Genomic DNA, 21,107 nt, shown 5'->3' on the forward strand with positions numbered 1-21,107 from the left:
GGTCTAGGTTAATGAAGAGAGGCCTGGAAAGAACAGGGAGAAAAGGACAGAAGGAAAGAAGGAAAGAAAAAAGAGAGACAGAGACAGACGCAGCCCGGGTGGCTCAGGGGTTTAGTGCCACCTTCTGCTCAGGGTGTGATCCTGGGAGACCCAGGATAGAGTCCCACGTCAGACTCCCTGCACAGAGCCTGTTTCTCCCTCTGCCTGTGTCTCTGCCTCTCTCTCTCTCTCTCTCTCTCTCTCTGTGTGTGTGTGTGTGTGTGTGTCTCATGAATAAATAAATAAAATCTTAAAAAAAAAAGAAAGAAAGAAAAAGGTACAAGGGAGACAGTAGAGGAGAAGAAGCAGTCTTAACTTGGTACTCACCACACAGGCAACTAGCTCTTAGAGAGAATCCTGACCTTCTCAATTCTGCTACAAACTGGCTGAATTATTCTGGCCAAGTTACTTAATCTCTGAGCCTTAGTACCCATCTCAAAAGGAGGATAATAACTGTAGCTGTCGGCGTCATCGGGTTGTTGAGGAGATTAAATGAGAATACACAAAAAGCACTTAAAAAACCATTGGCTACATGGTAAACTCATCATCATTACTGGTATTATTATTGTATCATCATCATCATCATATTTTCTCCAAAGAGAACGTATGCCATGAGACCACAGGAGCAGGGCAGGGGAGGCGGGGGAGAAGTACACATACTCCTTGACCCAGTGCTGCCCATATTCCCTTAAGAAAAATAAAAGCTTACCCTACTTTCACAGAAGCCCAGGTAGCATGGAGGCTTTCTTGGACCTTACAGGGACTTTTCTATTTGTGCTAAGGAAGATATTTACCGGGTTCTGATGACTGAGGCAGAAGGTGAAGCAGGAAGCCATCAGCAGCCCAAGCAGCATTCCCAGAAGAGCCATCCTAGAAGGGGGCAGGCCCTGGGAAGCCATAGTTATAGACCTGAGGAATGTAAAAAAAAAAAAAAAAAGGAAAAAGAAAACAGAAGGTCAGCAGGAAGCTGGTGCCTGATCCCCTGGCACAGTGATCCTCATGATGTCCTTGTTCAATGAATAATGACATTTTCTGCATAGAGGAATCACAGGTCTTCTACCACAGAATAAGATTTAAAGGAAGTCTCCATCTCCCATAAGGAGTTCAGCCACTCATAGGCAGATATGCATAGAGCCAAGTAGGACCATTACATGAGATACAATAGGCTGTGGTTCCTTCCTTCCGCATTATCAACTTTTTGTCAGGTTGTACAAGGTGATATTGGCTATAACAGTGAGAGAAAGAAACTAATCAACTGATCTGGGTGTGAACAAACCTTAGCCCAAATTTTCATAAGCTTTCATAACCATTCATTTCTAAACCATGCTCACTGTTATACCTGAAGAAAGATGAAATCAGCATCCCACCAACCAACAAAGTTCAATATTCCCAAGCCACAAAGCCTTACACATCACTTTTTAAATGGCCTAACAATCTAAAGTACAGGCCCCAGTAGCTGTGAAAAAGACAAAAGGATAAAAGGATATCCCATGTTCATGGATTAGACTTAATATTGTTAAGATGACAATACTACCCAAAGCAATATGCAGATTCAGTGCAATCTCTATCAAAATACCAATGCTGTTACAGAAATGGAGAAATCCATACTAATACACATATGGAATGTCAAGGGACTGAGAACAGTCAAAAAGATCTTGGGGAAAAAAAAAGAACAAAGAAATACTTCCTGATTTCAAAACTTACTACAAAGCTACAGTAATCACAACAGTGTGATACTGGCATAAGGATAGACATAAAGACCAATGGAATAGAACTGAGGACCCAGAAATAATCATGTACAGTCAACTGATTTTTAACAAGGGTGCTAATAGCACTCTATGGGGAAAAACAGTCTCTTCAACAACTGTTCTGAGACAAGTAAATAGCCGCATCCCTTACACCACATACAAAACTTAATCCAAAATGGATCAAAGACCTAAATTTATGAGCTAAACTTTTATTTTTTTTAAGATGTTATTTATTTATTCATAGAGACAGAGACGGGGGGGGGGGGGGGGGCAGAGACACAGGCAGAGGGAGAAGCAGGCATCATACAGAGAGCCTGACATGGGACTCGATCCAGGGCCTCCAGGATCACGTCCTGGGCTGCAGGCGGCGCTAAACCGCTGCACCACGGGGGCTGCCCAAGAGCTAAACTTTTAGAAGAAAATATATAGAAAATCTTCATAACCTTGGGAAGCACCTGGATGGCTGAGTCTTAAGGTTAAGCGTCTGCCTTCGGCTCAGATCATGATCCTAGGGTTCTGGGGCTCAGCAGGGGTCTGCTTCTCCCTCTCCCTCTGTGCTCTCTCTCTCTCTCAAGTAAATAAAATATTTTAGAACAAAATTTTTTTAAAGAAAATCTTCATAACCATGGATTTGGCAGTAATTTCTTTAAAAGGATACCAAACCCACATGTGATTTTTTAAAAAATAGATAAATTGAACTCCTTCAATATTTAAAAACTTTTGTGCCTCAAGGATATTATCAAGAGAGTAGAAAAACAACCAACAAAATAAGAGAAAATATTTGCAAATCACATATTTGATAGGGTTTAAAAACCAGAATATAGGGGCGCCTGGGTGGCTCAGTAGTTGAGCATCTGCCTTTGGTCCTGGGGTCAAGAGCTGTATTGGGCTCCCCACGGGGAGCCTGCTTCTCCCTCTATGTCTCTCTCTCTGTCTCTCATGAATAAATAAATAAAATATTTTTTAAAAATTAAAATTAGGGGATCCCTGGGTGGCTCAGCGGTTTGGCACCTGCCTTTGGCCCAGGGCATGATCCTGGAGACCCAGGATTGAGTCCCACGTCGGGCTCCCTGCATGGAGCCTGCTTCTCCCTCTGCCTGTGTCTCTACCTCTCTCTCTCTCTCTCTCTGTCTCTCACGAATAAATAAAATATTTTTAAAAAATTAAAATTAAAATTAAAAAACCCAGAATATATAAACAACTCCTACAACTCAACAAGAAACAAGCAACCCAAATTATATTTTTAAAGATTTATTTATTTATTCATTCAGAGAGAGAGATAGGCAGAGACACAGGCAGAGGGAGAAGCGGGCTCCACACAGGGATCCCCACGTGGGACTCGATCCCGGGTCTCCAGGATCACGCCCTGGGCTGCAGGCGTCGCTAAACCACTGCGCCACTGGGGCCAAGCAACCCAAATTAAAAACAGGCAAAGGACTTGAACAGACATTTCTCTAAAAAAGATATACAAATGCCAACAGGGACATGAAAAGATTCTCAACATCATTAATCATTAAGGAAATGCAAATCAAAGCCACAATGATTTACTACTTGACATCCACTGTGATGGCCATAATCTTTCAAGAAAGGAAAATAACCATTAATAACAAGGATGCAGACAAACTGGAAATCTCATTCATTGCTGGTGGGAATGTAAACTGCTGTGGGACAAATTTTAGTGGTCCCTCAAAAAAGCAAGGGCAGCCCAGTGGCTCAGCAGTTTAGTGCCGCCTTTGCCCCAGGGCGTGATGCTGGAGACCTGGAATCAAGTCCAACGTCAGGCTCCCTGCATGGAACCTGTTTCTCCCTCTGCCTGTGTGTGTGTGTGTGTGTGTATCTCATGAATAAATAAAATCTTCAAAAAAAAAAAAAAAAAGCAAAACATAGAATTACCTTATGATTCAGTAATTCCACCGCTAGGTATTTATTCCAACCAACACATCTGAAACAGTGACTCAAACAGATACTTCCATGTGAATTTCATAGTAGCATTATTCACAATAGCCAAAAAATGGAATCAACCCCAATATCCATCAACAGATGAAGTTTTTAAAATGTTGAATATAGGGCAGCCCCGGTGGCACAGCGGTTTTAGTGCCGCCTGCAGCCCAGGGTGTGATCCTGGAGACCCGGGATCGAGTCCCACGTGGGGTTCCCTGCATGGAGCCTGCTTCTCCCTCTGCCTGTGTCTCTGCCTCTCTCTCTCTCTCTCTCTGTCTCTTATGAATAAATAAATAAAATCTTTAAAAAATAAAATAAAATAAAATTTAAATATACATAAAATGGAATATTATTCAGCTGCAAAAAGAATGAAATCCTGACACATGCTTCGATATGAATCAACGTTGAAAACATTATGCCAAGTCAAATAAGCTAGACACAAAAGAACAGATATTGTATGATTCTACTTAAATGAATTCTCTTCAACAGGAAAATTCAGAGAGACAGAAAGTAGATTACAGGTTACCAGGGGAGTTACTGTTTAATGGCTTTCATGGTGAAACAATTTTGGTCAGTACAGCAGAGTGGCAGTCAAGAGAATGTAATCCAAATTGGTGAATCAGGGATCCCTGGGTGGCGCAGCGGTTTAGCGCCTGCCTTTGGCCCAGGGCGTGATCCTGGAGACCCGGGATCGAATCCCACGTCGGGCTCCCAGTGCATAGAGCCTGCTTCTCCCTCTGCCTGTGTCTCTGCCTCTCTCTCTCTCTCTCTCTCTCTCTCTCTGTGACTATCATAAATAAATAAAAATTTAAAAAAAAAAATTGGTGAATCACTATATAGAGTATACCTGAAACTAGTATTACACTGTATGTTCACTAACTGGAATTTAAATTAAAAAAAAAAAAGAGAGAGAGAGAAACACGTGTGGTTTTAAAAAGATTGGCAAATGATCTAGGCAAGAAAAAAAAACAAAATAAAACATGCTAAAAATTAAGAAGCCTTAGAAAAAGTCAGAACGTGTCAGTATTAGTCTAGACCCTCATAAATGGTTTGTGTTTTGGTCACTCAGCCCTCATACACCTCATTAGGCAGTTTACTCAATAGAGGCTCAATGGTGTTCGTTATAGGGGAACATCTCTGAAGACTACGGTGTTTACCTTTCCTCTTTCCTATTCCTGCCATACTTCACACTCCACCTCAGGAAACTGATCCTGTAACAGGATTGCAGGGGGACCCAAAACCCAATCTGAACCCATTCTCAGAGGTTATTACCCCCTTGCCCAGCCCATACCTTCTCAGAGGCAGACAGAAACTTTCCCTAAGGACATCTGGAGCCATAAAGGAAAACAGCCCTGCTGGACCGGCCCTGTGCTAAAAAAGCATAGCCAAATGGAAAAGCAAAGGCTTGGGCACTAAAAATAGCTGCTACACTCACCCAGCAGCAAAAGCCTTTGCTTTCTGCCAGCTTCTCCCCTCTTTTTTCGTCGACAAAATGGAACGGCTGAGTGCCACAAGAGCTTTCCCCAGCAACCTGGTTCCCTGGGGCACCAATCACACTGACAGACAGGGAGTGAGTTCACAGCACAGCATTAGGTTCTGGACCGGTGCCTGACCACGCAGGGGGCGGTGGGCAGGTAGGAGACAGGGCTTGGCAAGGATGAACAAAGAACAGAGGCTTCCACATCACAAGTGAAAAGGCTGGAAAGGCCCAGGAAATGGATCCTGAGAACACACGGCCCTGGAGCTTCCTATAATGCCCCCATACCTTTCCCAATCCACAGCCTTCGCTGTGGAGAAAAGGAGAATGAAAAATGGGAGCAAGGGCGCAAATTGGGAAATGCACCATAAGAGAAGACAGAGACTCACCCCAAAGCCACAGACTTCCCCTCCCTGCACAAAGAGTGTTCACATGTGCATGGATGGACACACACACAGCCAAACACTCCCTTCTCGCAGCCAGGGACAAACATGGGAGTTGATGCTGGGGGAAAAGAGGAGGAGAAAGAGATAAATGAGAATGAATTAGTCAAGGGCAAAGAAGACAAATGAGCAGGAGGAGGAAAGACAGAAGAGACAGAGGCACGAGGTTGGGGGCAGCCAGTACACACGGCAGCTTCCCTGCCTCCCGGAGCGGGACATAGAGTGGGGGCGAGAGAAACGGCAGCTCCCACAGGGCTCCAGGCCGCCTCCGCCTCCTGCACACACGCTTGTGCCCTCAGAAGCATGTTATGCCAATACTAAGGATGAGAGATCGATTCGCAAATAGATCCTTCATCTCCCCCCGGCAATTCCACACGGACTGCACACCTGACCTATTTATAGCCTCCATATATTTCTGTGAAACAGTAAGAGAGAGAACATGTTGTGGGAAAAAGGTGCCGGGGGACAGAGCTAGGTGAACTGAGGCTGGGAAAAAGGATGGAGACCATTTCCCAGGCTCTGCAGGGTACCCTAAGAGCCAGTGCACGCTCTGCAACATGCATGGGTGATGGCATCCTGGGTCCTGCCAAGGCCTGGCCTGCAGCCACATCAACTTGGGCTTGGTCCTTATTCAAGCAGCAGCAGGTGGAAAACACACAGGCAGTTTTCTCTAGGCTTTATGCTCAACCTGGGATGCGGGGTATGGGGGTGAGAAGCGGAAAAGCGGAAGTGGCACACTGCTGTTTTATCAGGACAGCCCACAACACAACCAGGGATTTTGGTGGCCAGGCTGCAGCAGCAGCAACAAAATTAAACACTACACTGACATGAGTAAAGATAAAGTCACAGCATCCCTTTGAGGAATAGTTGGCATACCTGGCCTGAGGTTAGTGCCCTTCCTAAACCTTCCCAAACCGTACTTGCCACCCACTAACCTGGATTTGCCTCATCACCTGAACCCTGCACACACTACAGGACAAACCTCTCACTAGAGCACAGAGCAACATCTTTACATCTATGGTCTTTTGACTTAAACCACCACCACTCAGTCTGGAAAAGGAAATCTATTTCAACGTCCTACCAGTAACTCTTTCCTTAAGTATCTTTGGGCTTTGGGACAAAAAGATAAAGAAAAAAAAAATGGTAATAAGGACTTGAAATGCCCCCTTTTTTTTTCTATCAAAACTGGCCAGGACACCTGGTGGCTCAGTGGTTTAGTGCCTGCCTTTGGCCCTGGAGTCCCGGGATCGAGTCCCACATCAGGCTCCCTGCATGGAGCCTGCTTCTCCCTCTGCCTCTGTCTCTGCCTCTCTCTCTGTGTGTCTCTCATGAATAAATAAATAAAATCTTAAAAAAAAAAAAAAAAAACTGGCCATCTGTAGACTGCACCTCTACTTATGTAGAGGTTGGAGGCTCTTGGCAAACTGTATTTTGAGCTAACTGTACTATACAGCTTACCAGAGTGGATGCTTGGGGCATGGGTGGGAGGAGGCCTTTGGACTCACCAGCCTTTGCCTCTGTACCTCATGTCTTCTATTCCATTCAGACAGGACGGGGGGGGGGGGGGGGGGGGGGGGGGGGGGGGGGGGGGGGGGCTGGATAAAAAAGACATCATCCTGGAACTTTTATCTTCTCTCAAGGCAGGAAAACAAAAGAATGTGATGAAGGTGGCAAGAAGCCAACAGAGGAAGGAGAAGTGGGACCACTGGATCTCTGGAAGCCTCTTACATGGGTGGCAGGCCCCATGGACAGTGGTATCGTGTCAAGGCCAGAGCACAGGGAGAAGAGGAAAAGGTCACAAGTGTCCCAGACAAGCAGAACCATCCCAGCAAGTTTCCTGGGAGCACTCTGAACTTCACCTCAAAAAATGCTCACATTCTTTTTTTTTTTTTTTTTTTTAAATTTTTATTTATTTATGATAGTCACAGAGAGAGAGAGAGGCAGAGACACAGGCAGAGGGAGAAGCAGGCTCCATGCACCGGGAGCCCGACGTGGGATTCGATCCCGGGTCTCCAGGATCGCGCCCTGGGCCAAAGGCAGGCGCCAAACCGCTGCGCCACCCAGGGATCCCAAATGCTCACATTCTTAACCTACAGAGTGTGTCCATGTATTTGTTTCCCCAAATCTCGAAGTGAAGAAAACAAGAATTCCTACTTCCATCTTAAAAGAAGGAAAATGAAGCAAAGTGATAAAAACCTTCTATAGAAAGTATAGTACATGAATTTAGAGTCAGAATTACCTAAGGCCAATTCTTAGCTCTGTCAATTCCTACCTATCCTATATGATCTTTTTTTTTATCCTATATGATCTTGAACACGACTGCACTAGGCCTCAGTTTCTTATCTGTAATATGGGCAGAGTAAGAGCTCCTACTTCAAGGAGTGTCAGGGAGGATTAAATAAATGTATGGAAAGTGCTTAATAAAGTACCTGGCACCCAGTTATCATTAGAGTAGGGATGACGACTCACTCTTGGACCCGCAGGCCATCAGGGCCAGGCCAGGCACCCTGGAACCACTCTCCAGGGTTCTACCTTCTGCAGAATCTACACAAAACTTTAATTGACCCTATAGCTCAAACTTTAGGACCAAAGCCTTCTGTTAGGTATCTACTCCCAGGCAAAGGAAACAGATGTTACAGGACAAACCACACACACACACATGCACGCACCTGAAAATGTAAAGATGAAAGCCAATTTTCTGCTGAGCCCCTAGGCAGACCCAACACATTCAGGGCTTTTTCCCAGCATACTGGTGGCCACAGAGCAAGGCCACCATCATGCAGAACTGCTGGCTGCCACAACAGCTGTAAAACAACCTTCTGCTTTACATACTGAAGGTTAGAAGATGAGCTCTTCCTACAGACACACATTCATTACTATTTATGGGCTGCACAAACTCATACATACATACACAGAGTCACTCACCTCTGCACAAACAGAAACTCGCTGCCTAATTTGAGCAAATATGAAGCCGAAGAAACAAAGCAAAGAGGACACTGAAAGGACAGCCCTGACAGGAGAAAACAATGAGCAAAGGCTTAGGAAAAGAAATGGATTTTTAAAGAAAAATTTAAAGGACAAGAGAAGTAAGTTTGGAACAGTCAAACAAACAGCCTCTTCCCCCTAAAACATAAACTAAATAGAAAGTCAGGAGGTAAAGAGCAATTAAATCCAGAGAGCCTTTGGACAACAAAAGAAATGTGGCTTCCAATGCCAGCCTAGCCCAGGTAACCAGCTGGGTGATGGACAGGGAACATCCTTAACCACTACCATTTGTGTAATGGGGCCAGTATTTGTCTCAAATACTGAAGTTATGCCTAAAGCCAAGCAAATGGACAGTGGTCTCAACAGACCCGAGGTACCCAAGAAGTAAAGTGATTCGAGGAAGCTGTTGGAAATAGAAGGTTCACAAGAGACCTAAGCCTCTGCCTGGACCAAAATCCACTCATGCAGCCTTCAGAAGAGAGTCCATGAGAGCCCTGTCCAGGAGTGGCAATATAAGGACAGATGCTGGCCCCACGAGAGAGCACATGGAGCCCAGAAGGACTCCAGGAGCCCAGTGAGGCCTAGAGCCCTGGAAGGAGGGCAACATGGGATGGCGTAAAATAGGAACAGAGCATTCCTGATCCCTGCTCAATACTCTGTATTCCAAAAGGTGAGGAACACAACCAATCCCTGGAATACCCCAGTAGGGAAGAAAACACATCTTCAAGAAGGTAGCTAAGCATATTAGCAAAAAACCTGCAATCTCAGAGACAAAAGACAGTGGCTCCAGCTAAAAGAAATCAAGTGATAAGAGGAAAGAGAGCAAAAGCAAAAGAGACAAAGCAAATAGGGGCACAGCCTGGCCCTCTCCAGACCTATGCTACTCAACCACAGCCTTCAATAAATCTGAATGCTAGAAGAGAGTTTATGATTCAATCTTCATTTGGACTGCTAAAGATCTAAAAGACAGTGGGCACTCAATTGCTACATAAAGAACCACCAGAGTTCAATGCCTTTAGGCATGAAGCTTGTCAGTGGATCCAGAAAGGCTCTGGCAACTTCATAACCCATCAAAGACAGAGAGGGAGAGAAGGCTAGGGCAGGGTCAAAACTTTGGTACCATCAGCACAGAGGTAATAATCAAAGCAACAAGAACAGCGTCCCTAAGACAGGAGAAAAAGGAACAATGGGCAAGAATAATCTTCAAGTCATGGCTGGAATTTAGGAAAAGAAAGCAAAACAAGGCTATCAAACAAGGAATAATGACAATAGTGCAGAATCAAACAGGTCAACAGAGGAGAGAACTCATAGAAAATTCAGTTATAGGCAATGATGTCAAGGGATCAGTCAGAATGAGGATGAGAAAAGCCACTGGATTTGGCAACGAGGAAGCCAGAGGGCCCTGCAAAGGAGGGTTCATGGGAGAAGAAATAGAGGCACAAAAGTAGAATACTTGACTAGGTTCAGTGAAGTGTGAAGATGTGAGCTCACTTCTCTAAATCCATTTTTTTTTTCAATATTATCACTCGAGTCTTAATGATCACAGAGAAAAAATTGACTCCAGTGGTCAGGTCCTGCAGATGGATCCTCCAATGCCATACAATAGTCTCCTATGGTGGTGTAGACCTACACCCTCCAACACACACGTCCTTGGGATAGTGACAGGCATAGTCACACAGCAAAAAGAGGGGGCAGGGGGATCCCTGGGTGGCGCAGCGGTTTAGCGCCTGCCTTTGGCCCAGAGCGCGATCCTGGAGACCCGGGATCGAATCCCACGTTGGGCTCCCGGTGCATGGAGCCTGCTTCTCCCTCTGCCTATGTCTCTGCCTCTCTCTCTCTCTCTCTCTCTCTCTCTCTCTGTGTGTGTGTGTGACTATCATAAATAAATAAAAATTTAAAAATAAATAAATAAATAAATAAATAAATAAATAAATAAATAAATAAATAAAAGAGGGGGCAGGGAGGCAAACTCTTCAAGAACAAATTCCCATTAGACACAACTCCACCTTTCCTAAGCTCTCAGCCATGCCTCAGACTGCTTTGAAGCTTTAGTCCTCCTTGTACTGTGTAATATGGGATAGAGAGAAATACTCCAATGACATCAAATCCCCTAGGACTCAAATGCAGTATCTGGGCCACCCACAGGAAAATAAAATCTGTCTCATGGTAATTACAGTCAACATTCATAAAGCATTTGCTATGCTCCAAGCTCATTGACTCTTCTTAATAACCGCTGACAGGGTTCTAATATGAAGGAACTGAAATTGAGAGAGGTTAAATAACTTACCTGAGCTCATGCAGCCAAAGAGTGGTAGGTAGTAAAGAATTCAAGCCAGTTTGGCCCAGAACCCATCCTCTTTCCATAGGCCATGCTGCCCTTCCAGGGGTCTATGAATCAGCCACAGAAACTGGACTCATTTTACTTATTCTACAACAGTGTGACTACAAAGGTACACATTTTGTGTCAGGAGAGAAAATTTTAAATGAGCTCACTGGGGCCCTCTTGTGGAAAGACCACCTCTACCATGTCCAAGTTTCTAGGATGCACACAGGTGCACACAACACACACACATTTTGATTGGTGAATGCCCTCAGGACAGCACAGCACACAAATGAGGCACAGACACTCCAGAGTAAGAACACCTTTGATTTGAATTGCAGTCAGATCACTGGCACCCTGTGTGGCTTGACCTCTTAACCTCCCATCATGCAGGCTTCCCAACTGAACAGGAAGTAGAAGTATCGCTACTCTACAACCTCAAGCAACCCCCTCATATATACCCAACTTTCTGACAAGAACTCAGCAGGGGGAGGGGAGAAGGGCAACTATATTGGCCAAGATGACATACAAGCTTCTTTCCAACTAGTCTGTGATCATAACATCCCCACTTTCCATCCAGGGAACACTGAGGACAGGATTACCTCTACATGGCAGAAGAAAAGGGAGCCCAAAAAGGTGAATGTCATGTGCCTAACCACATGTAAGTGACCAAGTGAGTCAAAGAAATATCCCAGACCTAGTCAGTGTATTCTCCTAGGCCCCAGATTACAAGCTCCCAGCAAAGAGTGGGCAAACAGACCTACCTCTTATACTTGCTCCCTGACCCTGCCTGAGGTCCTAAAAGTGATGGGTCTTTGTCTGATAAAAGTGAAGGGTACTAGAAGCTCCACTCTACTCTGCTCCACCTCCACTCCAGTGTAATGAAAAGAATGTGGGCTCTGGATTTCAACCCAGGTCTTCTCAACTAGTTGCAGGACTTTGGGCTAGCTGTTTACCCTCTCCAGGCTTCAATTCCTTTATCTACAAAAGGACTTGACAGTAACTATTTTACTTTGTAGGATGGTGATTGGTATTAAGTGAGATGTTATGAAGCACACAGCACAGCACCTAACATGAAGTGAGGGCTCAAGAAGCTTGTAGCTTTCATGAACAACTCTTTTTTTTTTTTTTTTTTAAGATTTTATTTATTTATTCATGAGAGACACAGAAGGAGAGAGAGCGGCAGAGACACAGGCAGAGGGAGAAGCAGGCTCCACGCAGGGAGCCCGATGTGGGACTTGATCCCAGGACTCCAGGATCGCGCCCTGGGCCGAAGGCAGGCGCTAAACCGCTGAGCCACCCAAGGATCCCCATGAACAATGAACAACCATTCTGAGAGAAAATTCTGAGTCAAGGACAGGATAAACAAAAGCAGTGAGAGCTTCATTCTCTTTCAGAATCATCTTGTGTTCTGAGAGCCAAGTCTCCCTTTGGAACTCAGTTTCCCTGAGCCACAGGCCTGCCCACGCACCTGGACTACACTCTAGGTGGCTACATAGGCATTTCCACGGAAACCTCAGCAATGTGGACTGGCTCTGCATCGGTGTCCACGAAAGAAATGACTGACAGCGCCAGCCACTTCAGAGCCCAGCTTCCTGGTGACTTGGGCCTGTCTCTAAACTCCAATTTCTCTAAGGAGAGAATAGGGAGGCCAGGAACAGCTGGGGCAAATTTAGCAGATCTAGACTGCTTGGACCACCCTTGATAGGGTCAGCTGGCATCCAGAGAGTAAGGCACCAGGTCCTCCTTCTCCCTCTCCTTTAAAATAATAAATGGATTTTCTGACAGTAGGCACAATGGGCTCTCTCTATAGCCTGCTCCCAAAGAATGCCAGGGACTTTCACATACTCATGCACATACAACCTGGGGTGGGGGCAGAATCAGAAGTCATCTTTCCTTTCCCCTCCTGCCTCCAAGCTTCCAGAGAACGTCAGGTCCTCCTAGTGAAACTATGATAGGGAGGAAGGTATGACTTCCAGCCCATAGCTCCAAATGGACTATGTGCCAATCAGTAAGTACACCAACCCTTTTTCTGTACTAGCCACTCTGGCACTTTGGACTGTAAGCATTCAGCATTCAGAATCTAGGAACAGGTACTTCATAAAGACATTTTACCGTTAGCCTCCATCTCCTGAGCACACTGAACACCATACTATAGAACAGAACATAAAAAAGATACATTGTTGCCCTCAGGTAGCTGATGTCCCATTCGCAATGAATGGATAACATGGTCTTGCACAAATGAGTTTCAGATGGTACAATCACCAAAAAGAAAGTCCTCTTAAGAAATAAGGCACAAGAAAATAGATGCCGTTCTATGCAACTTGAGACACAAATTACAACTTTGAAATGATGAGATGAGCAACAATTAAGTTCTTCCTTAAACTAATTCAGGAGCCCCAAGAAAACAGCATTAACTTACAGAAACAATTAGTGCAGCATGAGGACAGGTCACCAAGCATGGAACTCGCTACTACCATGTTGGCATTGACTATGTCTTCCAGGTAAATCAGCAACTGAAACATCATATTTTATTTTTAACATGCCTGAGAGTCCAAGACTATTTATAATCCCAGATCCTTAAAAACTTGAAAGGAGGATAAATTTTAAAATGTACACATTTACATACGTGGGCAGAAACACAAAAATCAGATGCCTCTCAACACAGCTTAGGGAGCCATAACTCACGGCTTTCACAATCCCACCTAACACCCAAAGAAAATCCGGGTGCCTTCTCCAAGAGATGGTGGGAGGCTGGGTAGGTAGCCAAGAAACAAAGAAATCTAAACTCAGCACTTGGCAGGACCATTAAGGATCAGAGGATTTTAAATGCATTGTTTCTGACTCTAAATATGTGTACATTTATTACCAATTTGGGATCAGAAACCACATTTAGTTCTGCCGTGACCACGCACTAAAAATATTAAGCAGAGTATTGCCTAGGAAACAGCAGTCTTCCCTGCTGCAGCAGCCCCATTTCTGACTCGACTCTGCCATGGTCCCAGGGCTCCCCATCCTGGACTTCACAAGTAGAAATGCCACTGTCCTGCCAAGGCCTCAGTTGCTATTTGGAAGGCAAAGATAGGCGCCGGGGCTAAGGACCACACAACCTTGTCATCCTCTCCAAAGCTGTTACACGGTCAATGAAATTCCATTTCATGGGCCTGTAACAACTAGAACCCACCAGAACGGGAGCTCCATTAGGGTAGGGACAATTGTCCACTTAACTCACTGCTGTATCCTCACTGCCCAGTACTATGTCTGGTACTCAAAAATACCTGTTGATTGAATAAAATCAACACCTTAGAAAGGGGTCATCTGGGGTGCCTGGGTGGCTCAGTCAGTGAAGCACCTGACTTCAGCTCAGGTCATGATCTCAGGGTCCTGGGATCCAGCCTCCAGTCCAGCTCCCTGCTCGGCGTGGAGTGGCTTCTCCCTCTTCCCCTCCCTCTGCTAGTGCACGTTCTCTATCTCTCTCAATCTCTCTCAAACAAATAAATAAATAAAATATTTTTAAAAAGCGGCGGCAGTAGGAGGGGGCAATCTGGAACAGCACAATGTAAAACAGTATTGTCATTAGAACAGGTGAAAAAAATGTTTTAAATAGGTGAAAATATGGACAATGATGATACATGGAAACAAATACATGTTTTTGAGCAGACACAGAACATTATAGCACACATATATGAATTACTATTTTGAAAAAAAGTATGTGTGACCACTGCTATGATCAGGTATGAAATTAGAATTATGGAAAGCTGTGCTCAATGGAGTCTTTCTTCCTGAACTACTAGCTATATGAGAATACACTTAAAATAAATATTATTTTGGGGGCACTAGGTGGCTCAGTTGGATCTGACTCTTGGTTTTGGCTTAGGTCATGGTCTCATGGTCTCTGAGACAGCCTGGCATTTACCTTTGTGTTCGGTGGGGAGTCTGCTTAAGATTCTCTCCCTCTGCCCCTCTCCCCACTTGCATGTGCACATGTGCATGTGCACTCTCTCGGTCTCCAATATATAAATCTGTAATCAATCAATCAATCAATTCAACAGAGAGCCCACTTCCTTTTCATTTGACTTGATCCAGTCCTTGGGATGGCTCGAGGCCTGCTCTTGATTGGCAAGCCCAAGAACACACCATCCATCCATCAGGCCAAAGAAAGAGTACAAGGGCAAAGCCACAGTCTTAAAAGTCTAACTTATCAACTTGATCCTGTTTGCCAGAGAAGCTGCCAGTGTGCATCATCAGTATGATGGTAGCCAAGATGTAGGTGTTAAAACGAGAGAGTATGTAAAAGATGACTTGGCCCAGCTTCACGGCCAGAATTTCAGATACCATCATGTCACATAGCCCAGGGCCTACTAGCTAGCAAAGTGACTGTTAAGAAAGGTAGCAGTATACCAGTCCTTTCAAATCCTCAAAAAAATACAAGAAAAGGGAACATTTTTTTTAACTTATTCATGAGAGATACAGAGACAGAGAGGCAGAAACATAGGCAGAGGGAGAAGCAGGCTCCATGCAGGAAGACTGATGTGGGACTCAATCCGGAGGATTCCAGGATCATACCCTAAGCTGAAGGCAGATGCTCAACCACTGAGCCACCAAGGCTTCTCAAAAAGGGAACACTTCTGAACTCATTCTGAGTCCAGAATTATCCTGGACACCAATGCAAGACAAGGACGTACAAGAAAATTACAGACCAATATCCCATAGGAATATACATGCCAAGATCCTCAAAAGAGTATTAGCAAGTGAAATTGAGCAGCATACTAAAAAGGCTTGTATAGAGCGCCTGGGTGGCTCAGTGATTGAGCACCTGCCTTTGGCTCAGGTCCTGGTCCCAGGGTCCTGAAATCAAGTCCCGCATCGAGCTTCCCGCAGGGACCCTGCTCCTCCCTCTGCCTGTGTCTCTGCCTTTCTCTTCCTGTGTCTCTCATGAATGGATAAATAAAATATTTTTTTAATTAAAAAAAAAGAATCTACAAAAAACATGTTAGAGTTAATAAACTCAGCAAAGTCATGATGACAAAAATCAATACTTAAAAATCAGTTGTGTTTCTATACTTTCAAAATAAAGGTTCAAAAAAAAAAAAAAAGATTCCAAAAGGGAAATTAAGAAAACAATTCCAGGGATCCCTGGGTGGCGCAGCGGTTTAGCGCCTGCCTTTGGCCCAGGGCGCGATCCTGGAGACCCGGGATCGAATCCCACGTCGGGCTCCCGGTGCATGGAGCCTGCTTCTCCCTCTGCCTATGTCTCTGCCTCTCTCTCTCTCTCTCTGTGACTATCATAAATAAATAAAAATTGAAAAAAAAAAAAAAAGAAAACAATTCCATTAAAAATAACATCAAAAAAATATTTAGGAATAAATTAAACAAAGAAGACTTTACCAAAGGGGAAAAAATGTGTACAATGAAAATTACAAAACATCACTAAAAGAAATTAAAGACAACCTAAATAAATGCAGAGACATTTGGAAGGACTGGAAGACTGGGTGGATTAGAAGATAATATTGGTGGATTGGAAGACTTAATATTATCAAAAAAACAATACTACCCAAAGTAATCTACAGATTTAATGCAAACTCTGTCAAAATCCCAACAGCATTTTTCAAGGAAATGGAAAAAAACCCATCCTAAAATTCATATGGAATCTTTAAAAGGAAGAACCAAGTTAGAGGATTCACACATGCTGACTTCAAAATTTCACCACAAAGCTAACATAATCAAAACAGTATGGTATTGACATAAAGGTAAGCATATACTATCCCATCTATATAGTCAATAATTTTTAACAAGGGTGCCACTGACTAAAAATGGATTAAAGTCCTACATTTTACAGTAAAACTAAAAAACTCTTAGAATAAAACATAAGGGCAAAACTTTATGATCTTGGATTGGGCAAAAGCTTCTTTAATATGATACTAAAACCATAGGCAGGACACCTGAGTGACTCAGATGGGTAAGCGTCTGCCTTTGGCCCAGGTCATGATCCTGCCTCAGGTTCCCTGCTCAGTGAGGAATCCGCTTGTCCCTCTCCCTCTGCTCCTCCCCCTGCTTGTGCTTTCTCTCTCTCTCAATCTCAAATAAATGGAATCTTTAAAAAATAAATAAAACCACGGGCAATAAAAGAAAAAACAGGGATGCCTGGGTGGCTCAGCAGTTTGGCGCCTGCCTTCAGCCCAGGACGTGATCCTGGAAACCCAGGATCGAGTCCCACGTTGGGCTCCTTGCGTGGAGCCTGCTTCTCTCTCTCTGCCTCTCTCTCTCTGCCTGTGTCTCTGCTTCTCTATCTGTATCTCTCATTAATAAACAAAATCTTAAAAAAAAAAAAAAAAGATAAATTGGATTTCATCAAAATTTTAACACTTTGGTGCCTCAACACTAGCAAAAAAAAAAAAAGAAAGAAAGAAAAGAAACCCCAAAGAATGGGAGAAAATATTTGCAAATCACATATGTGATAAGAGTTTAATTTCCACAATATTGAGCAACTCCTACAACTTAATAACAAAAAGACAAACAACTCAATTTAAGAAATGGCAAAGGAAATATACAAAGACAGGGCAGCCCCAGTGGCTCAGCAGTTTAGTGCTGCCTTCAGCCGGGGGCAGGATCCTGGAGTCCTGGGATCGAGTCCCACATCAGGCTCCCTGCATGGAGCCTGCTTCTCCTTCTGCCTATGTCTCTGCCTCTCTCTCTCTCTCTCTCTCTCTCTGTGTCTCTCATGAATAAATAAATAAAATCTTAAAAAAAAAAAGGAGGGGGATCCCTGGGTGGCGCAGCGGTTTGACGCCTGCCTTTGGCCCAGGGCAGGATCCTGGAGACCCGGGATCGAATCCCACGTCGGGCTCCCGGTGCATGGAGCCTGCTTCTCCCTCTGCCTGTGTCTCTGCCTCTCTCTCTCTCTCTGTGACTATCATAAATAAATTAAAAAATTAAAAAAAAAAAAAAAAAGAAAGAAACTTGGAAAAAAAAAAAAAAAAAAGGAAATATACAAAGACAGTATTTCCCCAAAGAAGATACATAAATGGCCAAAAAGCACATGAAATGGTGCTCATTATTAGTCATGGTTACCGAAAGGCAAATCAAAGCAAAGTGAAATACCATCTGACACCTATTAGGATGGCTATAATTAGAAAAAAAAAAAAAAAAAAGGAAAACAATTGTGGGCAAAGATGAAGAAAAACGGTATATTGCCAGAGGGCATATAAAATGCATAGCTACTGCAAAAAACTTTGGCAGTTTTTCAAAAAGCTACACAGAGAATTCTATGACCCAGCAATTCTACTCATAGGTATATACCCAAATATCTGAAAACAGTGACTCAGAAAGATCCTTGCATGTCAGTGTTACCAAATGGTGGAAACAAAACAACCTAAGTGCTCACCAAGAGATGGACAGATTTTTTAAAAATGTGATATATACATACATACAATGGGTTCTTCAGTCATAAAATGGAACAAAGTTCTGACACATGCTACAATATGGATAAACCTTAAAAATATTATGCTAAATGAAATAAGCCACACACAAAAAGACAACTGCTATATAATTCCACTAATATGAAGTATCTACAAGAGGCAAATTCAGACATGAAAGTAGCTCAGCAGTCACTGGGGCTGGGGAGAGAGGGTAGGAAATGGAAATGCTTAATGGATTCAGAGCTTCTGTATGGGATGATAAAAAAGTCTTAGAGGTAGATAGTAGTAATGGTTGTACAACACGGTAATGTAATTAATACTGCTGAATTATACACTTAAAATAGTTAAAAAAAAACTAGTTAAAATGGCAAATTTCATAGTATATATATTTTACCACACTAGAGAACATAAGACTGCTCTCAAGTTGGTAAGTGCTAAAACTGGACAATAGGCACATGGGTACATTTATTACACTATTCTTTCTTCTAAAAATTTAAGAAGTAAAAATGATGTTTTCTGTAGTTTTTCTGGTAAGTATTTTTGTCAAAGAAGCCCCCTTCTATTTCTAAGCGGCTGCTTTCATCATGAATGGGTGTTAAATTTACCGTGTGTTTTTTACATCTAGTAGGATGATCACATAGTTTTTTCCCTTTTTAGCCTATTAATATAACAAATTTTGTATGAAGATCTTCTAATGTGAAACCACTCTTGCATACCTGGGATAAGCCCGACTTAGTCAGATGATCATTTTTATATCTTGCTAGGTTTGATTTGCCTTATTTTGTTGGTTCTCCATGTACTCCCATAATTCTCTGTGCAGCTCTCCTAAGACCTACCAAACTGTACTGTAAATATGAACTCCCTGAAGGCAAAGACTCCTTCCTCATCCACCATTCCATCCCTAGCTAGTCCAAGGTCTAGGCAAGCACTGAATAAAATTATGGCTGATAAGTAATTAAATAAATCAAAGAGGGGCACCTGGGTAGCTCAGTCGGTTAAGCGTCTGCCTTTGGCTCAGGATGTGATCCCAGGGTCCTGGAATCGAGCCCCACCTTTCTTGGGGCTCCCTGCTCAGTGGGCAGTCTGCTTCTCCCTCTCTCTGCATTCTTCCCCATCTTGTGCTCTCTTTCTCTCAAATAAATAAAAATAAAATCTAAATAAATAAATAAAATGAAAGAGTAGGTAGAGAGATGAACAGGTGAGCAGATGAACACCTTAATCCAGAATACGGACATCCACCCAGGCAGATGTGCAGAGCAGATTTTTCAGGCAGAGAGACCTTGCAAGGGCTCACCAACCACTCCATAGAGCTGTCTTCTCTATGGACAACTTAGTTTGTCTGCAGCCCTGTAAGCTGAACCCCAGCCCTAGATTCTCATCTTCCCATTTTCCCTCACAACCCAGTTAACAACATTCCCAAGTTCAGTGTCTGCTTCCACCCAACAGGATGCAGCCCTCCTCATATCAAAGCACACCCCAAAGGTTAGATCCTGTGCTGGGGTAAGAATGTGGTATTAGATTCAAGCTTAAAAATGTGCCTCCCAATCTCCGAGTTTATTCCCAACAATCAAAATGGCCTCATCCCAACCCTGATTGGAACAGCCAAAGCCCATCCCATTAACAATTCACTGCATCAGCAGCACAGAGGAGGAGAGCAATCAGCAAGGGAAACAGCTGAATTATTTCAGCAGCTGTAAATTATGTGTTCTCTCTTCCTCTCCTCCTCCAAGTCCATGCTCAACCGTGCCCCACGCCTCCACACTGAACTTAGCTCTGTCAAGTATCTACGTCAACTACAGCAACCAAACTTGAGTTCAAGAAGCAATATTAAAAAGCACTAATTAGCTGATATTTAAATAACTGTTTAGTGTCAACAATATCACACTTTAAACATCTCCTAGTCCATTAGTTACTTAATTAAATTCCTTAAAATCCTTGGACACTGGCACAGAGCACATTGCCTGGGGGAGCTGTTCCCAGACCCTGGCTTTGGCAGGCTGTAGAAGAGATCAGGCCTGTACACTGGCCAGGAGAGCCCAGTTTCCTTCTAGAGTCTCCTAATGAGACTCTAGACTTTTCATAGCTCCACTGGTCTCCATAGGGGATCAAGAATATGACAGACACATTCTGAACATGGAAAATTGCCGAACCAGGCCGTGATTTATTGTTTAGTATATTTTAAAATATATACACACATGATAAACCCAAGAGAAACACTTCTCCCATCTGGTAACTGTTCTTTTTAAGAGTGGTGCATCACAAGATATTCAAACATGCATACAAAAGGGATATAACAGGATTTGTGACAGCAGGTAGGGTCAGGGAGCTCTGCAAAATGCCACCAGCCAAATCCCAGCCTGCCAGGAGTCATCAGCCTGCAACTGACAGGGGTACACTCAGCCAACAGCAGCATCCTAGAATGGAGCCTCCAAAGGGACTCTAGGTTCCAGTGAATGAGCTTGTGATGGGGATGCCAATGGGACCACAGGAAGTCCCTCCTGCCACAACAGGCTCCATGGGGACAACTTGCTGCTAGCCTTATCACAGCACCCGGTTTGTTGAAAGGAGATGACATATTGGCCACCTGCCCAGGTAAATATACCCTGGAAACAATCAGTCTCATAATAGGTCTCTAGGCAGAGCACATCTGGACAAGGATCAGTAGCATTTGGGCCCATGTTTTGGGCAACAGATGCTCTGAACCCAAATCCACTGGATCAGACAGCATCACTTAAG

At 43.7% G+C, this 21,107-nt stretch overlaps 1 protein-coding gene across 2 annotated transcripts in view; it reads right to left on the reverse strand.

Moving 5' to 3' along the window:
• Nucleotides 1–21,107, reverse strand: part of SIL1 (SIL1 nucleotide exchange factor) — a 219,446-nt gene that overhangs the window by 161,580 nt on the left and 36,759 nt on the right. The window contains exons 1-2 of one of the 2 annotated variants that reach the window (XM_038552318.1): nt 10,921–11,016; nt 834–948 (exon numbers count right to left, since the gene is read on the reverse strand). In XM_038552318.1, the coding sequence (XP_038408246.1) occupies nt 834–948; nt 10,921–10,997 (192 nt within the window). In that variant the 5' untranslated portion in view covers nt 10,998–11,016. Of the gene's footprint in view, nt 1–833; nt 949–10,920; nt 11,017–21,107 lie in introns of those variants that run through there. The other variant, XM_038552319.1, reaches the window with a different exon arrangement.

The sequence above is a fragment of the Canis lupus genome, chromosome 11 (assembly GCF_011100685.1).
Source record: "Canis lupus familiaris isolate Mischka breed German Shepherd chromosome 11, alternate assembly UU_Cfam_GSD_1.0, whole genome shotgun sequence".
In the NCBI taxonomy this organism is placed as follows: Eukaryota; Metazoa; Chordata; class Mammalia; order Carnivora; family Canidae; genus Canis; species Canis lupus.